Source organism: Lathamus discolor, chromosome 3, assembly GCF_037157495.1.
Source record: "Lathamus discolor isolate bLatDis1 chromosome 3, bLatDis1.hap1, whole genome shotgun sequence".
Taxonomy (NCBI): domain Eukaryota; kingdom Metazoa; phylum Chordata; class Aves; order Psittaciformes; family Psittacidae; genus Lathamus; species Lathamus discolor.
Window position 1 is genome coordinate 148,747,495 of NC_088886.1, and position 25,485 is coordinate 148,772,979.

The 25,485-nt window shown below is 43.6% G+C and overlaps 1 protein-coding gene across 2 annotated transcripts in view; it reads left to right on the forward strand.

The window, feature by feature from the left end:
• Nucleotides 1-25,485, forward strand: part of ZRANB1 (zinc finger RANBP2-type containing 1) — a 48,926-nt gene that overhangs the window by 18,169 nt on the left and 5,272 nt on the right. For both annotated transcript variants that reach the window (XM_065672459.1, XM_065672458.1), the window contains exons 4-9: nt 9,804-9,991; nt 11,694-11,847; nt 14,390-14,461; nt 15,019-15,217; nt 19,770-19,890; nt 20,734-20,863. In XM_065672459.1, coding sequence (XP_065528531.1) covers nt 9,804-9,991; nt 11,694-11,847; nt 14,390-14,461; nt 15,019-15,217; nt 19,770-19,890; nt 20,734-20,863 — 864 coding nt within the window. The remainder of the gene's footprint in view (nt 1-9,803; nt 9,992-11,693; nt 11,848-14,389; nt 14,462-15,018; nt 15,218-19,769; nt 19,891-20,733; nt 20,864-25,485) is intronic.

Sequence of the window (25,485 nt, forward strand, 5' to 3'; positions counted from 1 at the left end):
CATGTTTGTGGTTGGCTTTTTGTTTCATTTGTTCTGTCAGAGACATCCATTAATGCTCTCCCCACCTCAGTAAATAAACATGCCATGGAGGCTTCTATCCCTTGCAGATCTGGGCTGTACACAATGTGATGAGTGCAGCTCTTGCATTTCAGCATGAGTAGTTTTCCTTGATGGAAGGGTATTCTTTCTGAATGAGCAGGATTAGTGGCATTCCCCCTTTCAAACTCTGCAAGTAAATGTACTTGAATGTTATTTTTGTTCCTGACTCTTCTGCAGCAGTGGATGTATCCATCAAATGATGCTTTCTCAAAAGGGTGAGATTATAGAACTGATTCATTAGGTTAAAATGTACTGAAATCAAAGCAGAGCATCTCAAAGCATGGCTGTTAAGAACATGACTTGCTGCAAATGCTGGCTTGAATTACAGTGAGATATCACAAACCCTTCTGCAAGGACACTGGTGCTTTCTGCTGTACTGACCTGGTACAAGGTTAACGTGAAGCCCAAGGTTACTCATTCTGTGTTGGGTGAGGAGAAGCTAATGTGTATGGAAGCTCCTTGTCTTATGTGTAACTCATGGTATCTATGCCAAAGGGACTGTAAGAGAGGTTTGGTGGCATGTGGGGCTTAGGGAATCTGATGTGCGAGTGCTGCTGTGGGGCCTGGTGGAGCTGCTTACAGCTGGCTATGGATCGAAGTAGTACAACTGGGTGAAGATGGTCTGCACTTCAGGGATATGTTGTGGCTGCCCCATTCTTGCCAGTGTTCAAGGCCAGGCTGGACAGGGCTTGGAGCAGCCTGCTCTAGTGGAAGCTGTCCCTGCCCATGGCAGGGGGGTGGAACTGGGTGAGCTTTAAGATCCTTTCCAACACAGACTGTTTTATGACTCTGTGACTTGAAAACCTCTCTAGCATTGAGTTTGCTTGGGGCTTACACATCAGTACTTACTGAAGCTTTCCCTCTCCTGGCACTTCAGGGCTGGGTTTCACACTGCTGCCAGTGATGTGTTGCTGCTGGGCACCCTTGGGTTGTGTGTTCAGTTCCTGTAGCCCACAGATGAAAAGTAAACTGCATTTCTTCTCCTTTTCTCTTCCAACCTTGCTTATGAACTGCTGCAGGAGGGTATGCTCTTTGCTCCTGGTTCAGGTCAGTGAGGTAACTGCTGCCATCACGGGACAGACTTCCCCGCTTTGGATGGTGGCTCCAAACCCATGTATACACCCATTCCTCTTACTGTTTGAAGGAAACAACTAGGAGAATGTTTCTTAAACAAATCCAAAATATTTAGAGCAGTCTGTAATGACTTGTTTTGCAGCGCATCCTTAAAAGGATTGTTAGTTCATTCCTGGTATTCCTACATATGTGTCTGCTTAGCTTTTCCTTTGTCAGCTGCATTATCTCTCTTCCAGGTTTTCTGTTTCTCCTTTCTCCTTTTCTTCCTTCACTTTTCTGATTTAGTTCCAGATGTGTTACCCAAGCACTCAGTAACCCTATGGGAGAGTTGTTGTGTCCAGCTTTTGGTATGGAGTTGGCTGGCCAATGTCCCAAACTGCTTCACAGCTACGGGAGAGATGGAGCCCATCTCTTGCTCTGTGTCTTGCGGAGCCTGTGGCTCTTTACTGACTGAAGGGACTGATATACCAAGGTGCTTTCAGCTGGCATTGTCACCCAAAGTAGCCCTCGTGGTGTATTTGCCTTCTACCACACAGTGAAGTGTGTCTGAAAACTAACAGTATAAATGGAACTTAATAAGATAGATTAGGGGGTGTTTTGGGGGATGATATTTTGTTTGCTGGTTTTGCTGTTTCAGTAAACACTGACTGGTTTGCTCATCCCATCTGTGGTACAACTAAACCTTGGTGGGGCTGTTCATGCTGTAGTAAGGGGGTGAGAAGTGTGCTGGTAGGGAAGGGTCATGGACTGATTCTTGCTGGTGTCAGTTCAGGCTAGTTTGAACTGTTTGGGGAGGTACAGCATGCATAAGTGACCTATCTGTTGCACTGGCCTTGGCTGGAGGTGACACACAGTGTCTGTTGGGATGGCTGGGAGGGAAGAGTCCCTAGTGTGAGCTGTACAGCCTGCCCTTCTTCCCCTGTTCCTCTGTGGTACTGGGAAGCATGACTGGGCATACTTGTTCGTTGTGCCAGGTGCAGTGATGTCAGCTTACAGCTTTCACATGGGAGAAGGAATCGTGTTGTATTGTCAGCTGTGCCCTGTACATATATTCTGTCATAAATAGATTACATCTGTGCATATTTATCTTTCAGAGTAGGTAAAACTCTGTATGCCTTGCTTTTTGGTAGGAAACCTTAACTCCTGAAACACACTTTGATCTCCTGACTGCTTTGTTTAGAAGCATTAAATACTTAATGCTAAAAATAATTGAATAAATGATCAGGTTAAAACCAGTTACTTAAATTTGCCTTGGAAGCACTGATAGTTCACTATCATCTATGCCTTTCCATTGGCCAGACTTCCTTTAGGGTACAGCCCTGCACATAACCGATGGGCTGTTAAAGCAACAGGGGGCGTGGATACCCCTGACAGATAAGAGAGAGGATTAGGACATCTTCCAACAGTCCTTGTTACATGTTTGCTGCTTTGACTTGTAATGATGTGTTAGAAACATACTGTGTATAGGGGTGAGAGGTGTTTGCATGGAGAAAAGAACAGGCGACAGCCATACTTACATGCATTGGATGGCTTCAGGCTTAAGGTACGTGTAATCTTGCATCAGCTTAAGAGTAAGTAAATTACTTCCAAGTTGTTGAACTTGAAGAATTTAAGAAACTTTAATATAGAGAAGGTTCTGTTTCAAGCTGTTATTATGTAGAGAGTGATCTGCTGTTGACTGTGTGCTAACACATGAAGAAAGGAGAATGAACAGAACAGTGTGGTTAGAGGCCCATAAAGATTATTGAGACAACCCCTCTGTTTTATCTGTATTGATGTGTCCTATTTGCTTGCAAAGGAGTTCCTCCTCTGAGAGGAGAACTTCTGCCCATACTGAATGTTTTTGGTGCTCAAAATGCTGAAAAGGTGGTTACCGATAATGAAACTTTCCTTACGGCCACCTGATGTGGCCCTGGTGAGGAGTTGGAGGATGGGGAAGAACAACCCCATGTACCAGTACAGGTTGGGGGTTGACCTGCTGGAAAGTAGTGAAGGGGAAAGGGACCTGGGGGTCCTGGTGGATAGGAGGATGACCATGAGCCAGCAATGTGCTCTTGTGGCATCTTAGGGTGCATTAGAAAGGGAGTGGTTAGTAGGTCAAGAGAGGTTCTCCTCCCCCTCTACTCAGCCTTGGTGAGGCCGCATCTGGAATATTGCGTCCAGTTCTGGGCCCCTCAATTCAAGAAGGACAGGGAATTGCTTGAAGGAGTCCAGCGCAGAGCCACAAAGATGATTAAGGGAGTGGAACATCTCCCTTATGAGGAGAGGCTGAGGGAGCTGGGTCTCTTTAGCTTGCAAAAGAGGAGACTGAGGGGTGACCTCATCAATGTTTACAAATATGTGAAGGGTAGGTGTCAGGATGATGGAGCTAGGCTTTTTTCAGTGATATCCAGTGATAGGACAAGGGGCAATGGGTGTAAACTGGAGCATAGGAAGTTCCACGTTAACATCAGGAAGAACTTCTTTACTGTAAGAGTGACAGAGCACTGGAACAGGTTGCCCAGGGGGGTTGTGGAGTCTCCTACACTGGAGATATTCAAGGCCCGCCTGGACAAGTTCCTGTGTGATGTACTGTAGGTTACCCTGCTCTTGCAGGGGGGTTGGACTAGATGATCTTTTGAGGTCCCTTCCAACCCTTGGGATTCTGTGATTCTGTGAGGGCAGAGCTCAAGAGAAGGCTTGAGCTTTTGAGGTCAGTCCACAGGTCTCCAGCACTCCGTGCTGGAAGAGCAGTAAGATTTGTAGCAGGTGTCAGAACTGGGTTTTGGTGGGTCAGTTGATCAGCCCTTCACTTGCTGTGTGGACACTTCAGCATGTAAACCAATGTTAGGTTCGATCTGTAGATAAGTAAATGAGAGCATATATAAGATGTAGACCATGTGCAATTGCATCTGTAGCAGGAGAGAAGCAGCGCAGGGCTCTGTTTCTGATCTGGTGTATGTTAGACGTGTGCGATCAGTCTTCTGACTTGCAAAATGCATAATGATTGTTGAAGAAATTCATCTTCTCCTACCACGCAGTTCAAGGAACAGTGATGTTGATTACAGTTGTCCCACATAGGAAGCTCAATGACCTCCTTTAGATGAAGTGTTTCCTTTTGTACTCCATTCGAGTGTGAGAACAGGTTGTTTGTGGAAGCATTGCTACCTCCTTGAATCAAAGAAATCACAAATCTGTGGGTTGTTCTTTAGATGTTTTACCTAAACAGAGGCATCTTCGCACTCTTCTGTTAATTTAGCAAAGAAAATGTTGTCTTTCTTTCAGCAGGTGTATTGAAATGAATCCTCTTTACTTTTGCATGACACAGACACACTGATGCAGTTCTGCCTTTTATGTAAAAGAATTAGCTTATTCCATTTCCAGTTTGTGCCAACCAGAACACTCCAGGGCTGTTGCAAAGAGAGACGTAAATAAAGGCAGTTGCTGGAGTGTTTTCCCTGGAAGCTTTTATATCCGGCTGCTCTGAAGTCACTGAGACAGTGCAAAACAGGCAAACAGGATTTAGTTTTCTAGATATGCCCAGAGGCTCTTGCATCTTTTCCAAGTTGAGTTAACGGCACTAAATCCTATAAACATTTACATGTTCTAAAGTATAAACTTCATAGCACCTTAGCTGAAGTGGTTTGGTTTTAGCAGCTATGCTAATTGTGGGCTTTTTTAATATGAGCAAAAGCAACAGTGATAAATAGAATCATAGAATGGTTTGGGTTGGAAAGGACCTTAAGATCATGGAGTTCTAACTCCCCTGCCCTGGGCAGGGATGCCTCACCCTGGACCCTGTCACCCAAGGGTCTCTCCAGCCTGGCCTTGAACACTGAACACAATGTAATAAAGATGATACATGTTAACAGTTGTAGCAGGAAGAATCCAGGGTCAAGATGGTACAAATAGTTGTCACTGGGGGATTAATATTGGTGAAATTTAGCCTTTTTAAATAAACTTCTTAATCTCTAGCATGTGTCTTCTCATGTACACTGAGATGCATGTTCCTGATCTTCAAGAGTTGGGCCCTTGGGTCCTGGTGCTGTGAAAGAGTATTCCACTAAGAGGAAGTGCCTGAATTCCAGATGGAGACGGAGCTGATCCTGTAAACACAGAATGTGAACTTGCTTTTGTTCTTGCATCGTGAATGATGACATCCACGTCTTCTCATGACTTGGGTGCAGCACTTGGCATTCTGTCACTTAAGGTGTCAGGTTAAAGTCACACACTTGTGCATTAAGTGAAGCACAGCTTGGTGGGGACACACACAGACTGGTCTCCAGTTGCAGCACCAAGCTGACATTTCTGGAGTCAGCTTTAAAGAAAAGCTATTCTTGCTGTGAAGTAGAAGTAGATATAGAATCAGAGACTGGTTTGGATTGGAAAGGACCTTAAAGCTCATCCAGCTCCAACCCCTGCCATGTGCAGGGACACCTTCCATTAGAGCAGGTTGCTCCAAGCCCCTGTGTCCAACCTGGCCTTGAGCACTGCCAGGGATGGGGCAGCCACAGCTTCTCTGGGCACCCTGTGCCAGCGCTTCAGCACCCTCACAGGGAAGAGCTTCTGCCTAAGAGCTCAGCTCAGTCTCCCCTCGGGCAGGTTAAAGCCATTCCCCTTGTTCTGTCCCTACAAGATCTGTCTGCATTTGTGTACCTGTTGTAGCTGCTCAGAGCTGTGCTCTCACAGGAGGTTTAGCTGCTGGAGCCCTCACGGCTGCTCTATGAACAATCATAAGGCAAATGCCACTCTTGACATTTAAACTGTCTGCGGAATGCAGTGGGAGTCAGTGGGAATAATCCAACTGGCACAGCACTGCACCAGAACACGATTCAGAGGCTGCTTGTGGCAGTAATCAGGCTCTTGTGTGTTAGGAAATGTAGTGAATTTTAGCAGCAGTAAATATTTCTGTGATATTTCTTGTAAATAGTGTTTTGTTAAGCTTTATTTAAATAGACTTAATGAATTGGAGGCTCTCATTCATCTGACAGAAATCAAAGCCATTGTAGGAATGTGCCTGGTATTGTCAATAGAAGCATATCAACACCTCATTGTGAAGCGGTGATCCTGGATTTAGGAACTGCAGGCAGTTCTTATGGGTGTTGCATGCAGGCGAGTTTACCCCACACTTCTGGGGCAAGATTTGTGCTTCCTGTTCCATATTTCTGGCAATCTGCCTGTTCCTGCTATGGTTTTGCTCAGTGTTCAGTGAATTGCACTGACTAGCACTTATGAGCTGTCAGGGATTTTCCCCTGTTCTTTAGAAGCCGCTAAAATGGAGCAGATATTGGGTAGAATGGGTAAAAAGAAACTTGTCCTTTCCTCAGTGTGGCTGAGAGGTTTGTAATGAGCACAGAAGTGATGCGCTGAATACTGAGGTCATAGTATTTCAATGCAGGTTAGTACCAGTTGTAGGGGCATGCAGCAGGTTTGCAAGAGGAAGTTTCTTAGAAGGAAATAGACTCGTAATGGGCTCCGTGCAAAGAATCATGCAGGATGAGCTCTGTATGGCTTGATTTTGTGTGTCATGTTATTGAGACTCAAAGTGGTTAGTGTATCCAGAAGTGAGTTTGTCTGGACTTGATCTAAAAGTTTCCTGATCTTTCCCCTTCTAGTACTCACTTAGCTGTTTGGATTAAGGTACAGGGGATGATGTAGTGTGCACAACAGTCACATCCTCACACCTCCATGAGCTGTAACTGTGCAAGTTTGATGTGTCATTTAGCACACCATCAGTGCTCTTCACTTCTGGATAAAGTATTGCCAACTCTGTACCTAAAATAGAATCCTGGAACGGTTTGTGTTGGAAGGAACCTTAAAGCTCATCCAGTTCCAACCCCTTGCCATGGGCAGGGACACCTTCCACTAGAGCAGCTTGCTCCAAGCCGTGTCCATTTAGAATCTCTATTTCTTAAGTATACCTAGGAAGCATCCCGTGTTTGCATGGTTGTGGGCATTGATCTTTAGCTTGAACTTCATCAGCAAAGTTGAAAATGTACTTTTAAAATTAGAGCTTATGTAACACTTTCTAGTCATTAATTCTGGGACATGGGGCTTTTAGGAGTGTCAAGTATTGCAAGACGTGGGAATACGCTGCAGGAACTGGCAGTGCTGTGTGAGGCACATGGCTCTCATTTGGATCCTTATTGTAGCTTGTAGTAGCTTGTGCTTGAAGGCATTGCCCAACTTCACATGGCCGCCTCTCGGCATCACTCTTAGACCTCAGTTGCTGCTGAGGTTTGCTTAAGAGAGGGATGATAATAAGTTGCCTGAGCACTAAAACCATAATTACAAATAGGAATTGACCAGGCACTGACTTAAGGCTGTAGTAGGAGGTACCACTGTGTAGTGTGTATTTGACAGGCTGGCTGACTTGAACTTGTCACAGTGATTTGGGTCCAGTCATGGAATAGTTAGGGTTGGAAAGGACCTTAAGATCATCTATCCTTTGAGGCATGTTTTAGAGAGTGTTTTGGAAACAGATGGGATTTTCAGTGTTCAGTTCCCTTCACTGAGTAGCTTTTCAGCATTAGCAGCTCCTTTCTTTCAAATAAAAGATGTTTTCATCAGCAAAGTTCTAAATCTGACAGAACAAGAACTAAAGCTGGACAGCCAGAACTCTTAGTCTGACAGGTTCTTTAACTCATCTGGGGTGAATACACAGGCAGGCACTTGAGCAGAATGAGACATTAATGCTGGAGTGGAATGAGAATGTCTTTCTGTCTCGGCAGACCGGAAGCATGCATCAGGAAACTAAAGTTGTTGTCCTTGTTTTCATTCTGGCCTGGCCTCTTAGGACTTGGGAGTCCCTGATGGTAAATGAGGTAGATGTTGTATCAGGTCTACCTCAGCTACCCCCTGGGGCTGATGTTGTATGACATACTTGCAGTTGAGTTGGTACTGTGGAATTTCTCTGCTTTAGAACACCACTGGAATGAATAATGTAACTTCTATCCATAGAAACTTGCTAAGTAGAGCTGATAACTTTGCAGAGAAATGTCTTGCACTGATAATCCATTTCCCCCCTGCATTTCTTCTGAAAGCCTTCTAATCTCAGTATTGAAAGTGATAGACTCTTTGGCTGAGCTAAGAATGCTTTACTAAATCCTGGATTAACCAGCAGCGTAGAGGTTAGTGTGCTTCTCCGGCAGCTCAGGTCGTTGTGGGGGTTTTCCTTGGTGGTTTGGGCTTTTTTTTTTTTTGTGGGGAGATATTTTGGGGGAGCCTGTTGTTTGGGTCTTGGTCCTTAAACCTGAATGGGAGTGAGTGCCCTGACTGATAGTTGCCTCTCTCCCTTCTGATCCGTTTTTGAGTCTTGGCAAGCAAATTGAGTGAAGGGTGAACTGGAGTCTCAGTTTCCAGCCTCATGGCCCTTGTGCAGCTGCTGACTCTTGGGAGTTAGAAGGAGGTTTGGCTACAGAAAATAGTGGGGATGGCACAGGTGACAGATGTTGAGCTGCCGCAAATAGGGCTACTTCTCAGTAAAGAATTAGAAGTAGTCCATTTACTTAAAGATGGCTTTAAGATCACTTTTCTGTTTCCTCAGTTCAGCATTACTTTGTTCTCTTATGAAACAAGTATCTGAAATAGAATCTTCATATTTGGAGGAATTTCTGAATTCAGGAAGTCTTATATTGGAACCGATTTTGTTAACACCACATCTTGTTGATGGTGTATTCTGGTAATTCGTAAATGGTTTGTGTTGGAAGGGACCTTAAAGCTCATCCAGTTCCAACCCCCTGCCACAAGCAGGGTCACCTTCCACTGGAGCAGCTTGCTCCAAGCCCCTGTGTCCAGCCTGGCCTTGAACAGGGCAGCCACAGCTTCTCTGGGCACCCTGTGCCAGCGCCTCAGCACCCTCACAGGGAGGAGCTTTTGCCTGATGTCTTATTTAAATCCACCCTCAAAATCTACCCAGCTCAGGACTGCATTCAGCATGAATGGTCTCGATATGAAGCATGGTACAGAAATTAGAGATTTCCAGGGACTCTAGAAGACATTAGGGTGTTGTGCCCCCTACCCAGTGATTTACGAAGCACACCTGGTGTATGTGTAATTTCTCTTTAATTCAGTTTGAATTGAGTACCCTGAATGATAACTGCAAAGTTCAGTTAGTAGCAGTGATGGTGAACTGAAGAGAAACTTTGTCTTCTGTACCTCTTCCAACACTGTTTTAAACCATATTTTGGGGAAAAAATAATCCCAAACCGAGTATTTATTCAAAAAACCTTTTAATAGATCTATTTCTTGGGTCCAGTAGTTTGTTTTTAAGATAAGGTAAGAAGGGAGATACAAAAGTCAAACTGGGAATGACTGACTTTCCCTCAGTACTGCTGATCAAATGAAACTCCAGTGAGTATGTTATGCTTGGTATTTCATCAAGGGTCCTCAGCACCACTTCAGAGCTGCCTTTTGATCTGCTGTATCTTCCAACTAGTTTGGATGGTGGAAATGGTCTAGGAGGTGAGGTAAGTGTAAGTAGTTCATAGTGTTATGTTTTAATAAAGAAATCAAAGTTTGTTGGTATGCAGTTATGTTCATGTGTTAGGTCCATATCGGATTCGATAAACTGTGTTAAATAAGGTAGCTCAGGCCAGAATGGCTCATTCACCAGCTAAAATGAATTGCGTTGTGTTATGTTTCCTCTTCAGGAGTTGTAGAAGGGGATTTAGCTGCTGTTGAAGCTTACAAGTCATCAGGAGGAGACATTGCCCGGCAGCTGACTGCAGATGAAGTGCGCCTCCTCAATCGCCCCTCTGCTTTTGATGTGGGCTACACGCTGGTGCATCTGGCCATACGCTTCCAGAGGCAAGACATGCTGGCAATTCTGCTCACAGAGGTGAGTTACTCTGTCCTTGTGCATGCTTAGTAGGAACCTCGCGTAACTGCACCATTGTCTGCAGCCAGTGACGTGTAACTGTTAGAGGATAGAGCCTAATACTGTTAGAATACAAGAACTGCTGCTTTGTGCCTTTGTTGATGCTCCTCCTTAAGAAGCGAGTTTAAGACTGCAGGTATGTGGTGGTCTTGAGGCTTTCAGTTTTCTCATCAATGAGCACTCTTGGCACACGTTCTGACCTCGCTGGTGGTGGAAGTGAGCTATTGTGAGGCTTCCTGTGCTTTGGGTGGGGGAGAGGAAATGCTCTGAGAGCAAAACACCGACATCAATGACAGCGTAGGGCTTTCTGAGTTTCGTTAATGAATAAGTCTGCCTGATCTGTCTTCCCTGGTTTTCTTTGGAGCTTCTCTTCCAGAGAAAGGCTTTGTGAAATTGCTGCATTTTTCCCACTCTGCGATTTTATGGTTCCTTTTTGTGGTCTCTTGGTTCTTGCACGTTCCATTTCCTTGTATTTTTTGGTATGGTCCACCTCGCTTCTGGTGGTCTTTGCCCTCTTACTGGGCCCATAAGTAATTCTGTTACCTTCTTTTTGTCTGTTTTCTTCATCTCACACTCTGGTTCCTCAGCATATTGGAGCCGGGTTTTTATTCTGCCTCCTTTCCTTTTTTGATGCTTAATGCAGTTCTGAAAGCATTAAGAAAAGTAACATGCCCAAGAAGTGCATAAGGATGATGGAATGCAAAGGGTTGAATAGTTAAAAAGGGTAAATGAAGCAAGGCAAATGTAGCTAAATCTTTGGGAGGAGTGTATATACTTATACATGGCTAATACCAGTAATTTTGTGCTGTTTACATAGCTCTCTGGGTGGATGGAGTTCTACATTTAGGAACAACTTGATTTGCTGAAATCTGATCTTGCAGAGGTTTCTGTTTGGTTTTGTCTCAGTTTCTAGGAATATATCCCATATATTACATCCATAATACATACCATTTATTTAGTATGTATTTTGCAGCAGCTTAGCAGTGTTTGAGCCACGTGATGCTTTGCTTTGCTAGGATATTTATTAGTGAAAATAAGTATATTAAAGGGTGTTCTAATACAGCCAGTGTCATCCTGTGTCACTTCACTGTGTCACTGAATGAATTCCTGCTGCCAGTAATGAGAAGGCTGAGTGGAGACCTCGGAGCAGCTTCCAGTATCTGAAAGGGGCCTAAAAGGATTCTGAAGAGGGATTCTTCGTTAGGGACTGTAGTGACAAGACAATGGGTGACAGGTTTAAACTGAAACAGGGGAAGTTCAGGTTAGATATAAGGAAGTTCTTTCCTGTGAGGGTGCTGGCACAGGGTACCCAGGGAGGCTTTGGCTGCTCCATCCCTGGCCGTGTTCAGGGCCAGGTTGGACACAGAGGCTTGGAGCAAGCTGCTCTAGTGGAAGGTGTCCCTGCCCATGGCAGGGGTTGGAACTGAATGGTCCTTTCTAACCCAAACCATTCTATGATTAGAAGCTGGAGAAACATCACCTACGTGATGAATGAGACATTGGTTTGCTGGCAGTCACTAGATACTTATTCTGTCAGGGTAGCCATGTTTATCCCTCTGTTGCATTACTAACAAAATCCTGTCTGCTGCTGGTGGTGATGACCCCTAAATCTTTGCATTTAACTAGAAATAATACTGAGTGCAGTAACTGTGTTGTGTTACAGGTATCCCAACATGCAGCCAAGTGCATTCCTGCCATGGTGTGTCCAGAGGTAACAGAACAAATTCGTCGTGAAATTGCTGCATCTCTTCATCAGCGAAAGGGAGACTTCGCTTGCTATTTTCTGACTGACCTTGTAACATTTACATTACCTGCAGGTACTTACTAAATTCTTACTACTAGTGGAAGATATTTCTGATCACCTAGTTGGGACTTGCTTGGTTTAGATGTATACTTTGACTGTCTGGCGGCACTCTGTGTGTACAGCTTTTATTTATTAAGTTTTAACAATGTAGGTCAGAATTAGTAATTGAATTTGCTTGTTAATGTACAGTATTTGTACACTTCAGCCTGTATCTTATTACTGTGAATATCTGTTGTTCTCTTTAGACACAAAGAGCTTGAAGAAAAGTGGTGTATTTTATGGACAGGCTGTGGTTAAAGTTAAGATCAGAGCCCAAAACTTTCTGGACTCTAATGTGACTTCTCATATAGCTGTGTCAGCTTTCATCCTTTTGCATTTGTACCAGGCTATAGCAATAGCACTATTTGAATACTTTCTAAGTACTCTACAATCAAGAGTCTGTCTATTAAACAAAGAGCTATTAGAAAGCTTTTCATCTTCAATAGCTGTTTCCTTTAATTCAGATGCCACCAGTGATAAGAAAATGTGTAAATGCAATCTCTACTAATCATAGAATCATAGAATCATAGAATAGTTAGGGTTGGAAAGGACCTCAAGATCATCCAGTTCCAACCCTCCTGCCATGGGCAGGGACACCTCACACTAAACCATCCCACCCAAGGCTTCATCCAACCTGGCCTTGAACACTGCCAGGGATGGAGCACTCACAACCTCCCTGGGCAACCCATTCCAGTGCCTCACCACCCTCACAGGAAAGAATTTCCTCCCTGTATCCAATCTAAAATCAGAACGTTTGTGTTCTTTATAAAGCAGTAGCATTGTAAGAATTGTATTTGGAACCTTTTTGGTTGAGTGTTGCCTTATCTCCTCCTCCTCAAAAAGTCTGGATAATATTTACCACTTGTCTACCAAGTCTCTGGCTGTGGTGCTCTATTCAGTCTTATTCTGTGGGTCATGTGTGAGTGGCAGACAGTGTGGGTGTACAAAGTGTTTAGAGACTTAACACTTCGTTGCTGTTTGGGGGAGAGAAGGGAAAGGGGCAGAAGGATTATTTCATAACACTCAGGAGAATTGTTGCTTTCAGCACAACTGAGGAATTTTAGTGTTTAAGAGGCATCTTAAACCACTGTGCAGCTGTTTGATGCATGTAATAGCATTTAAATAAGAGGAATAAGAATGTTCAATGGCTTCTGTGCATCAAGACACTCAATGTATTTTCACTTCCATCACACTTAATCACCTGAACGTCTTTTGTAGTCAGCAGTTAGTTGGTCTTAAGATAGCATTTCCATGGATGGGGGGTATAAATCCCACAATCCTGTTCTTATACTACCTATATGATGTAGTTAAGAACCAGTTTCCCCTTGATCTTTCAAATAAATGGATTGGATCCTCCCGAAGAGCCAGTGCACGGGTGTTAGAGTGCAAAGCTTCTAAGTTCATTGCTGGCCACTGTAAGCCAGTTTTAGTTAAAAACCCCAAATCAATCATCTAAAGAAACCCACCCCACAAACACCCTGCCTGCACCAAATAGTGCATGTCAGTAGCAACTCATGTGCCTAAATGTGGGCTTTGCTTCTACAAGCCCATGGGGATTGGACATCTGAGCAGGACTGGCAGGTAGGACGCTGGAATCGAGTGCTCTGTGTGCCCTTGAAATACCACTTAGAGCACAGGTATTATCCCCTAGACTGCCCAAAGGGATACTGGATGTCCCTGTTTAGCTATTTGATTTAATAATTGTGCTGAAGCTGGCAAAGTTTCTGGAGGTGCTGATCCTAGCAAGCTTTTACTACTTAACCTGCATTGAAATGCAGGCCATAAGCAAACCTTCAGGTGCTTGTGTTTTAGAATGTGTGACTGTGTGGTGTGTTACATGATACAAGAATCACAAAGGAGTTTTGCCTATTATACAGTTTTCAGAGGTAGATCCGTAGTTGCAGTTTTTCCCTGCAGACATCTTGCAACAGTTGTCAGAAGTGGCATTTTCCATGTCATACCTCAATAGTTTCCCCATTTCTTGTTTTCTAACCTGCAAACTGTGGCCTGTAAACCATTGGGGTTCTCTGAAGTGTTCCATTGAAGTCTGCGTGAAGCGCCTGAGGAAGTGGATGTTCTGTCCAAGAACAAGGCTCTTGGCAAGCTCTGCCTGTCCTCCTCTTCCCAGGGAGAGGAAGCCATTCAGATGGGTGGAAAACTATTGCTTAGGATTGAAGCTGTCCTAAATATAGTAGGGTTGAAAATACTTGTTTTTCCACCTCCAAGTGGTTCTCTGCTTCTTCCTTAAGAGAACTCTGTTCTTGTCCTGCGTGTGCTGTGCCCATCCTTTCTGCATAAAAGGTATGACAGTCAGTCTGAGGTACAGATCTATTTCAGTGTGCTGTGTGAAGCCTGTGTTCACAAGTGACAGGTCTGAAGTAATAGCAGCTTTTCAGAGGAGGCATTAGGGATGGTAGGGTGCAAGCTGTTGCGTAAGTTCCCCTGAGCATCAGCTGGTAATGTGTCTCTTTTATAGTAACATGAAATGACTTTTGTATTTGCTTTCTATTTTCCAGACATTGAAGACTTGCCACCCACAGTCCAAGAAAAGCTATTTGACGAAGTACTTGATAGAGATGTTCAGAAAGGTAAGTGCTCTGAGAACAGCTCAAAGCCCTCCTTGCTTTGCAATAGAGATCTCTGTTACTAAAAAAACCTCAGTGGTGTGTGTGTGGCTTTGTTGCCTCAATTTGTTTTAAATATAGATTTGATGCTTTCAAGTTTATCTTCACCCTGGACTTATTTTAACACTTACAGGTTATTTATGAAGCAGAGAGAGAATGGAGCCTGTGTAAATCATGTTTGTAGTATATCTTTGAATTGGAAAGATCTTTAAAGCTTTAGTTTTAAGCTTCAAGTTTTGAAGACACTGAACAAATCTTTCCAGTTCAGTCACAGCCCTCAAACAAACGATGTGATGCTTTGCTTAAGGCTATGGTTTGGTTTTGGGGCTTTTGCTTTCTTTTCTAAACAGTATTTTGCCCAAGGAATGCCTTTAGCCATTGTAGTATTTTTGTAGTACGAAGGAAAATTTAAGTTGAATGACTGTAAATGGATAATTTGTTGAGGTTGTCATTACTCTCCTCGTATTCTCCGAGACTTCAAATGAATATAGGTTTTAAGAGAGGGTCTTGTCACGTTGCAGAGCTAGAAGAGGAATCTCCCATTATTAACTGGTCGCTGGAGCTGGGTACACGCTTGGACAGCCGGTTATATGCACTTTGGAACCGCACTGCAGGGGACTGCCTGCTTGATTCAGTGCTGCAGGCCACGTGGGGCATCTACGACAAGGACTCAGTGCTGCGGAAGGCTCTTCACGACAGTTTACACGACTGTTCACATTGGTGAGTGATGATGTGTCAGCTTTAAAGGCAGCTTCCTGTGTAGCATAGGAGTTGGTAGTAGGACACAATTACAAAGGAACACCACCACCACTGCCCAGTTTACCTCAGATGTTGAGTCACAGTGTGATTCATGTAGTAATGCAGATGTAGCTTGTTTCTAAATGAGAGCACTGGAAACTTGGATGTTCTGAACTTGGTGACAACAGTGTGTGATATAAGGAAGAAGTTGGATGGGGCTTGGAGCAACCTGGTCTAGTGGAAGGCGTCCCTGCCCATGGTAGGGGGCTGGAACTGGATGATCTTAAGGTCCTTTCCAAATCAAACTATTCTATGATTCAGCAAATAGAATTTAAACCAGAGTAAAACATTTTGTGTTGTGCGCTCGTCAGAAGTGCACTAATCACAATTATTAAGACTGGAATTTCCTTGTATTTGCAACGTAAATCATGTGCATGCCATGCCTTGGGGGAAGCTTTGCAGAAGATTGTTAATAGTAGATAGCCTTTTATTCCTGTCTAAACTTTCCAGTATTTTCATTCCATCTGCTTAGTTACAGCTTTATTTGGTATTGCTGTTTTTGTTCCTCTTCTGTCTGCTATAATAATGGCAGCAAAGCACAGAGCATTGACATTTAACTGCTGCTGTCATGTGGCCATAGAATTAAATTATTGTTCTGTAAAACAACTTTTGTTGGTGACCTTCTTTAGTCCAGTGCTGTGATTTGCCTCTGCTGGAGGAAAAATTCCTGGAGTTGGAGTCCCAGAGGTATCCAGCAGCTCTCAAGTGTGTAATGGGACTAAGGGAAGAGTTTGATAAGGACTAACAATGTGAGAGACAGGTGGTTTAGTTTTCTGGTGTTCTTATGCTCAAGTGAGTCCAGAGGAGGCCACAGAGATGCTGTGAGGGCTGGAGCAGCTCTGCTCTGAAGCCAGGCTGAGAGAGCTGGGCTGGGGCAGCCTGGAGAAGAGAAGGCTCCTGAAGGGGAGACCTTAGAGCAGCTCCAGTGCCTAAAGGGGCTGCAGGGAACCTGGAGAGGGGCTTGGGACAAGGGCCTGTAGGGACAGGCCAAGGGGAATGGCTTGAACCTGCCCGAGGGGAGACTGAGATGAGCTTTTAGGCAGAAGCTCTTCCCTGTGAGGGTGCTGAGGTGCTGGCACAGGGTGCCCAGAGAAGCTGTGGCTGCCCCATCCCTGGCAGTGCTCAAGGCCAGGCTGGACACAGGGGCTTGGAGCAAGCTGCTCCAGTGGAAGGTGTCCCTGCCTGCGGCAGGGGTTGGAACTGGATGAGCTTTAAGGGCCCTTCCAACCCAAAGTACTCTGTGGTTATAGTTGAAGACAAACAGAACACTATCAGCAGATATACTAGAGGAAGAGCAAGAGGACTGGCTCTATGTGCAGTGCAGGAGTAGCTTTTGTGATTGCTGTTCCCAACTACCTGCTGTTTGAAGAAAACTCCCCACATTAGCACCCAGAACTGGATTCAAAGAAGTGATGCTTTAGTAACAATTCTCCTGAGAATCCAAATGAATCTGTCACTACTTCAGAGCTGTTTATAATGGAACATGCATCTCAGCCAGGCAGGAATGTCCCTGGCCTCACAAGCAGTTCCCCTGCAGCCAGAACAGAAATTTACGATACATCAGGTTTTGTTCTTTATGGTAACAGAACCAAGTGTGGTATTTAAAAACATGCTGCAAACTATGGAGATTTAAACCAATCTTTCAAATTGTTAGTGTTAACTGTTGTTGGCTTACTGCTGTATCTAATATAACCCTCATTATTTAGAGTCTGTTAAATCTAGGTAAGCTTTTTAGTTCATGGTCTAGACAGAATTTGCATTTTACTCTGAATTTACTTTATCTTTGTTGGTAGTACAGGGGTTTTTTTAACAGATGAATTTGTTCCTGTATAGTTGTTTGAATACAGTTGACTACCTCCTGTCTGGATAAGCTTTGCTGGTTTGCAATTGGAAGTATTAGTGCAGGTTTTAATACAGATGTCTATAGAGCTACATCCTTTATAACTTCTGTCTGCAGAGGCTGTTAGTGATGGGAATTGTTGAAGAATCAGCTGACATGTTGGTGGTGATACCAGGATCAGACTCGAGTCAGTTCCTTTCAAAAAGTCCAGATTGAGGGTGTGAGAAGTCTTTTTAAGTTCTGTTGTAAGTTCATGGAACCACAGAATCCTGGAATGGTTTGTGTTGGAAAGGACCTTAAAGCTCATCCAGTTCCAGCCCCCTGCCACAGAGGCAGGGACCTCTTCCACTAGAGCAGCTTGCTCCAAGCCCCTGTGTCCAACCTGGCCTTGAACACTGCCAGGGATGGGGCATTGATCATCCTCTGCATCCTGTACTTGCTGTATAGATTTCATATGGGATGATCCATTTACTTCTAATTTTGTGGGCTTGGACATGTAGCAGATAAGAAGTGATATTATCATCACTGGCTTGAATCATAGGTGTTGAAGAAATAGGCTCTCAAATGCAGTCACTAGTCTCAACAGCAATATGCTCTGACTTTGATCTAGTGGAATTGATCTTCAAAGCCTGCACAAGATGCTTAAAAATGGATATTTTTATAGTCAGACACAGAATGTTCATGTACCTTGTTTAGCTGCTTTTTGTTATGTTTGTTTAGATGCTGAACAAAGGAGAATCTATTTTCTACAGACATTGCAGTGTCTGGTACCCAGAGGAAGCTCAGTAGTGCAGTTCCCAGGGGCTCTGGCCTGTGGAGCCTTTTCCAACTCACCTTTGAAATCACTACACTAGTTTATGCATAAGTGTGCTCTTTGTCCCTTTTTGTATTCCACCCTTAGCTTCTGGTGGAGAACAGGCACATGCCCCAAGCTGGCTTTCAGATCTTACATTTTCTTCATTACAGATGCGTTCAGTTCACTTGTGTTAAACTGAAAACTCTGTTTTAAATGCGATTAAAACCTTGTGCCGTGACTTGTGTCTGCAAGGCTGTGAACATCTGTAGGTAACTGTGTCTATGGCTGACTAATTCAAAGAAGAAACTTCTTTAGGAGAGTGTTTTCACAGTAGTTCTTTTGGGCTTTTTCTTCAGTTCTTCCATTGTCTTTTCCTTTTTTCCTTGTGTGCTCTTGCTCTCTGTGTCCTCCTTTCAGGAGACCTGACATTTGATTCATTTAGCACAAGGTGTTTGCTTAGAGATTTCTTGGGGGGAAACAGGCAAGCTAATTCTCAGCTGCAAAGAGGGAAGCAGTTGATGTATTTGCCTAGGAACTGGAATGTGGATCCGGAAGATTCCCTGTGGATGAATTACAGTGAGTGAGCACACAGACCTGTCAAAATGTCTTACTAATGGGTCTTTTAAGCCATGCAGAGGTTTGAGTTCTACTTGGGAAAGCCAGCCTGGTTGGTGATGGCTGTTCCATGTGCCAGGGTTTTAGGATGATAACATCTTTACTGAAAGCAGAGGAAAGGTTTTTTCCACACACACTCCCTGCTTGTTAATTTTGTCAGATTTTAATTAAATGAGTTCATTTCAATGACTTTTTTAATAAGCTGAACTTCAGAATGGTTTCTTTGTGTTCACAGTAAAGGCCATTGTTTCCGAGTTGGCTTAGCACTCTTCACTAAATCCATGTTCCCAATGTGAAGTTGTGGCCTTTCCATAGTGCGGTGATCAGCCTGAGTTTAAAACTCCAGAAAGCCAGAAGCTGCTTTTTAATGTGTAGGTTATTTTTCTTTGGAATTGATTAAGGAATATAAAACACTGGGACCAAACTAGTGTACAAAAATGATAATTTTAACTGAAATATAGAAGTCTTGTGACCTGATCAGTCCCATTTGCTATATTGATTCTTATCTATGCTGCTTTATACCTATTCCATATGATGTGAAATGAGCATACTCTTTGCTCCAAAACCTGATACAAACCGCCTTCTGCCTCTAAACCGTGTTTGAAGTTGATAGAATCCTAGAATGGTTTGGGTTGGAAAGGACCTTAAGATCATTCAGTTCAAAACCCCTGCCATAGGCAGGGATGCCTCACGCTAGACCGTGTCGCCCAAGGCTCTGTCCAGCCTCCCTTGAACGCTGCCAGGAATGGAGCATTTACATGAGTACTTTGGAGTTAACTGGCTCATGATATGGTCAGCAATAGAAATTACTTGTACTGTTTGTGTGAGAAGAATAAGCAGTTCCTCTTATGTGAAATAGGACGTCCGAGTTATGTTCCGTGCACATCAACACTTACATAAGCTTAAATAAGGCTTCAAAAGATCTATTACAAGGAGTGTTAAGCTAGTCAGAAGCCTGTTAGGAGCTGGCATCTATTGCAGCGTGTTTGTTGTAGGCATTGTGACCCCAAGTGATTTCTTCAATGAGAATTACCAAGTGGAGTCTCCTGAAGGTTAAAAATAAAACAAAATCCAGTTTTCCTGACATACATGCTCTCTTTCTTCCCTCTTCTTTGTAGACTTGGGATAAAGGATTACAAAGGCTGAGTATTGCTATCACATGTATATGGTGACTGAGTAGTTATTTTTGTCTTTACCATTTTTCTCTCTCCTTAACATTTCAGGTTCTACACACGCTGGAAAGAGTGGGAATCGTGGTATTCCCAAAGCTTTGGTTTACATTTCTCATTGCGAGAGGAACAGTGGCAGGAAGATTGGGCATTCATACTCTCTCTTGCAAGTCAGGTATGAAAGCTGCTTCAGAAGATGGCTGTTAGATGGGCTATTTCAATCTCCGAAGAGAAATTCCAGCAACTTGAATTGTTCTTCATGTAATAAGAAAGGAAAGAATTCCTCTTAAGCCAGCAATGTTAAAGCATGACTGGGTAGACTCTTCTGCCCAGATGGAAAGCTTCATTTAGAATCCTGATTTTGGAGCTTACCATTAAGCAGTACAGTACAAAGTCTGGGTCTTCTGGTGTCAGTATAGAATAAACAGATACACAGGTGTCTGATTTGTGACCTGATCCTAGTTTCTACTACACTTACTTCCTAGAACGTTCCTTCAAATCTAAGCTTACACTGCTTAAACTTCACCAAGCTGCCATATTACAGTTCTCCTCCAAAAGGAGATTTACGTTCTTACCAGCTTCCAAATGTTGGGAGATTTTTAGTCCTCTTTTTAAGTATAACGATGATTTTAGTGCTTTTTTTCTTGTGATTGGTTTTGGGTGTGCTCTTTTCCTGTCATCAAAAAGTTATTTCCCTTAACCTGTCCTCCGATGAGTGAATTACTGTTATCTTTACTATTGCATTACATAGAGTTTCATGGCTAACTGGGGAATTAAATACATTAGATTGAATCTGGGCAATGGGACAAATAATTACTACTGACAGATTAATTTCCTGTGCAAGCTACAATGTTTTTGCTTATTTCCAACTGATATGTAATTGTCTTCCAGTCTTTCATTTTCCCTGTCAAAGTTGCATCACTCTTAAAAGCATTTTCTCTCTCAAATTGGAGCCTGTATTTCAAAGTAAAAGATAAGTTCTGTTTCAAGTAATGCCTTTTCTTTGTGTTTGCTTCAGCCTGGGGCGAGTTTGGAGCAGACACACATTTTTGTACTTGCACATATTCTTAGAAGACCAATTATAGTTTATGGAGTAAAATACTATAAGAGTTTCCGAGGAGAAACATTAGGATATACCCGCTTTCAAGGTAAGCTTTTTGGTTTCAAATTCCCCTTTAAAAAAACTATAAATCATAAAGGAAGTTGAAAGGAGAGTGGCATTAAGCAACTGAGTGGAACAGAATGGGATTCTGTTGCAGGTAATATTCATTAGCTATTAAAAAGAACAAAACAGTCCCTTCAGACTTGCAGGTTTTCATTGTATAGTGGGAATGCTGCCTGTAGGCAGAGTAAAAATGTGTTTTGACTTCCACTCAACATGCCATTAGTCTATAATTTATATAAAATGCTGTGATTGTGAAAACATATCAAAAGTTGTCTGCTCTAAGACACAAGAGCTTTGAATGAGATTTCAAATTCCATTCTGTTGTGCTGCTAATGGCTGTAAATGTTCATGGCAGGGAGTTGGAACTGGATGATCTTAAGGTCCTTTCCACTACAAACAGTTCTGTGATTGTATGATTCTGGAAACTACACTGCATTAAGCATTTCCTGAAGGAGGCTCATAAAGCTGGGAGTGAGGCAGGCAGAAGGAGTTTGCACTGACAGCTTTCTCACCAGAGGGATGGTGGTGCCTGCTGGGTGTCATTTCCAGGGTGAAGGGCAATGTCTCATCACTCTGGGATGCGCTGTGGGAGGTGATGGTGAAGTGGCCCGTAAGAGCAGTGAAAAGTAGCCACCCTTAAAACAAGGGGCAAGAAGGGTAGAGAAGGTAAAGTAGGATAGAGAATGATAAAGATGAAGGGTTTTTTGGTAGTTGATTAAAGTAAGAGATGGAAAATTGGATGTATGCCATAGAGGCTGAGAAGGAGGGAATTCTGTTCATAAATGCTCTAGCAACAGTTATATGAGAAAATAATAGGTAATTTAGTTTGGAGAGACTTTTGACAAAGGCATGTAGTGATAGAACAAGGGGAACAGCTTTACCTTGACAGGGGGGAGATTGAGATGAGCTCTTAGGCAGAAGCTCTTCCCTGTGAGGGTGCTGAGGCGCTGGCACAGGGTGCCCAGAGAAGCTGTGGCTGCCCCATCCCTGGCAGTGCTCAAGGCCAGGTTGGACACAGGGGCTTGGAGCAAGCTGCTCCAGTGGAAGGTGTCCCTGCCTGTGGTGGGGGTTGAAACTGGATGAGCTTTAAGGTCTCTTCTATCACAAGCCATCGTAGGGTTCTACATAAATCTCACTTTGTGCAAAAAAAGGTGAATTCCATGCTGTAGTAAAAATGAAGTCTTAAAAATTTGTGTTCCAGTAGTTCACACTTTACAGCAAGTGTGATACTGACCTATTTCTGAAGTAGTACTGTGATTTTGCATAGCTTGATCAGGTTCTTTCTGACCATTTCTCCTCCCAGTTTTCTGAGCAAACAGCCCAAATATCCATAACATAAATATGAAGATCTAACTCAGTCCAGTTTTCCCTAAATGCATGTTTCTGGAAGATGTGTGTTCTATTTTGCATGTTAAATATGTGTTTGGGTGACTTTATATTAGATGCTTGAACCCCCACCTGTGTGCTGGGCTGCACCCCCAGAGCATGAGCAACAGCTCAGGGGGGGGATTCTCCCCCTCTGCTGTGCTCTGGATCCACACCCCCTGCAGTCCTGATCCAGCTCTGGGGCAAAAGCACAACATGGAGCTGTTCGAGCAAGGCCAGAGGAGGCCACAGAGATGCTGCGAGGGCTGGAGCAGCTCTGCTCTGGAGCCAGGCTGAGAGAGCTGGGCTGGGGCAGCCTGGAGAAGAGAAGGCTCCTGAAGGGGAGACCTGAGAGCAGCTCCAGTGCCTGAAGGGGCTTACAGCTGTGTTACAGGGTGTTTGGGTGATTGCTTTACACATAGTTCATCCTCCTGGCTTCAAGTATTATCTGTTTGATGACTGTCCTACAGGTGTTTTCACCAGTACATCACTGTTGATTTACACATCAGTAGAGGACTTGATGAAACATCTATTTTTCTGGTGTTAAAAAAGCATGCTCACTTTGGAAGGAAGCAAACCCATTATGTACAGAAGAATTCCAAGCTGTGGAGTTAATGTCAAATGTATAACTTGTTATAACCTGAGGAGCTGTTTGGCTTTAAGTTTTGTCACTGCCCCAAACTTACATGTGAGGAAATGAAATACTTTATTGAAGAGTGTAAGAATTTAGTAGGTTTTGTAGTTACACATGACAGTTTTCTTCTGTTTGAGCTGATGAAGGGATAGGCTGGGAAGGAACAGTTATTCATGTGATATAGATCTGACACTTCAAGTTTGCGTTGCTTTTAATTCAGAGGCTGAGTGGTTGTGAAATGGTTTTATTTCATAGACTGCGCTTTGAGGCAGATAAGTGTTACATGGCCTGAATATGCTGGGATTGTTTCCTTGCTCTGTGAACCAGAAGGTAACCGGGTGTCTGGAACAACCTTTTCCTAGATGTGGGTTTCCAGGAATTCAGCCTGACAAGTATTTGACATGTGCTTGCTTGTCACAGGCTGCATCCATCCATCCCTGGGAACACACACTACTGTGAGCAGGTGAACCAGGGAGTCCTGTGTCACATTACCTGGAGTTCTATCCCTGTCCAGCCACATTTTTGTGGTTGATGTTGTGCTAATTATATGGTAGCAGCACAGCTGAAACCAGCCAGCCACCAGACCCGGAGTAGTGTGTGCTGCCAAGACAAGTCTACTGTAAATAGTCCAAGGCTTGCTGTTCTGGCCTTGTGTGTGAGCTTTGCCTAGCACGTGCCTCTTAGTGAAGCTTGGAGGAGTGCTTGGGCTTCTTTGGCTTGCACCCTGTCACTGTTTAAGATCATACTGACCAAGAAAGAAAGAGAAAAGAGAGACTGTGTGTTCTTGGGCTTCTTCGGCCTGGAGAAGAGAAGGTTCAGGGAAGCCCTTATAACAATCATCCAGTGCCTAAAGGGGCTCCAAGAAACCTGGAGAGGGGCTTTGGACAAGGGCCTGTAGGGACAGGCCAAGGGGAATGGCTTTAACCTGCCCGAGGGGAGACTGAGCTGAGCTCTTAGGCAGAAGCTCTTCCCTGTGAGGGTGCTGAGGCGCTGGCACAGGGTGCCCAGGGAAGCTGTGGCTGCCCCATCCCTGGCAGTGCTCAAGGCCAGGTTGGACACAGGGGCTTGGAGCAAGCTGCTCCAGTGGAAGGGGTCCTTGCCCGTGGCAGGGGTTGGAGCTGGATGGGATTTAAGGTCCCTTCCAACACAAACCAGTTTGGGATTCTGTGATTGTAACTTTTTGAAGAGGAGGGATAAGTAGTCATCTTGAGGGTGCTGATGCCTTCGGTTCTGAAAGGCCTCAGTAACCGACCAAACACGTATGTAGAAAGCACAGTCGTATTAAAATGAAGCATACGGTATAAATGAATTCGTTTCCAACCCTTGCTGCTTGATTGTTTTGCTGACGTTTGATGCTGAAGATGGGAAAAATGTTTATGAAGTTGCTTCTCTGAGTGTGCCTGCAGAATGAATTCCCAGGAATTGAGACAGTTTTCATTACATTTGACTGTATGTTGTTTCCACTGTAACTTTGGATTTTGAGCAGGTGTTTGGTCCTTTCCCTGCATGTAAAGGCTTGAAATGTTCTAGTTAACACCCCTTCTGCATCTTGTGTTTAGCATTGGATTACAGTGAGATGTCACTGTAATGGGAATGGGAGGAAGGAAGCACTGAGAAGGTATTAAATGGGTTTGTTCTTAGATCTGGATGGTGTAAAAACTTATGTGAACCTTAATCTAAAAGAAATAGACTTTCAGATGTTTCTTGATTCAAGAATAGGGGACAAATACTTATCAGTAGCCCCCACTAGTTTTTATTGCAGCAAAATAAATCAAGTTCTAAACTTAAATAAAACCCCAGACCAGCCCCCTTGCTTGAGATTTCCATTTTAGCGCTGCCCTTCCATCTCCATGGATGCTGGAGGAGAAGTGAAGTGCCTTGTTTTGCTGCAGTGCCTGTTCCCAACTTGCTGGCAGCAGCTGTACGAGGAGAGGTTGCTATGCTACATGTGCATTTAAGTTTATGCGTGGCTATTTTTAAGCTGTCACAAGGTAAGGACTGCTCCTGCTGAAGTTGTCTTGCAGCAGAACACACCAAGAACTAGTTCTGTTCCTAGAAGAAAGGATTGTGAATTTTGAGACTTCATGGGAATTACTGTCTTTACTGCTGAAAATGAGGAGGAAAAGTGCAGTTTCTTCTGGAGTCAGCGACATCAATGATCTGAGTAAAATAGTCTCAGCTTTTGGTGTGTTCTTCAGTTATTTATGGAGGCTAGAGATGAGAATTGATGTGGCTTAATTTAAGCTGTGAATACAATGTTTGTAAGAAGTCCTGTTGTCTCTGGGATGAGCTACATGCTTAGAGGCTGAATAGCATTCAGTGCAGTAACTTATTTTAATAATGAGTTTTGTAAGCAGATGGTGGAATTTGTGTTCTGGTAAAAATAGACATCTGCCTGAGCTTTCGTTTCTGTGATCCACAATCTCATTCCTTTTTCATTATACATCTTTCTTTTTAAGAAGAGTTGCCAAATGTAAGACTGCTTTCCTAACCTTGTGTTTTGTTCATCACTATACTACAGACCAGATTTTAGGGGAATAGGGTATTGGTTGGAATTGTAATGGCTTTGATGTCTATACTTGTACTGTTGTGGAGATACTTTACTA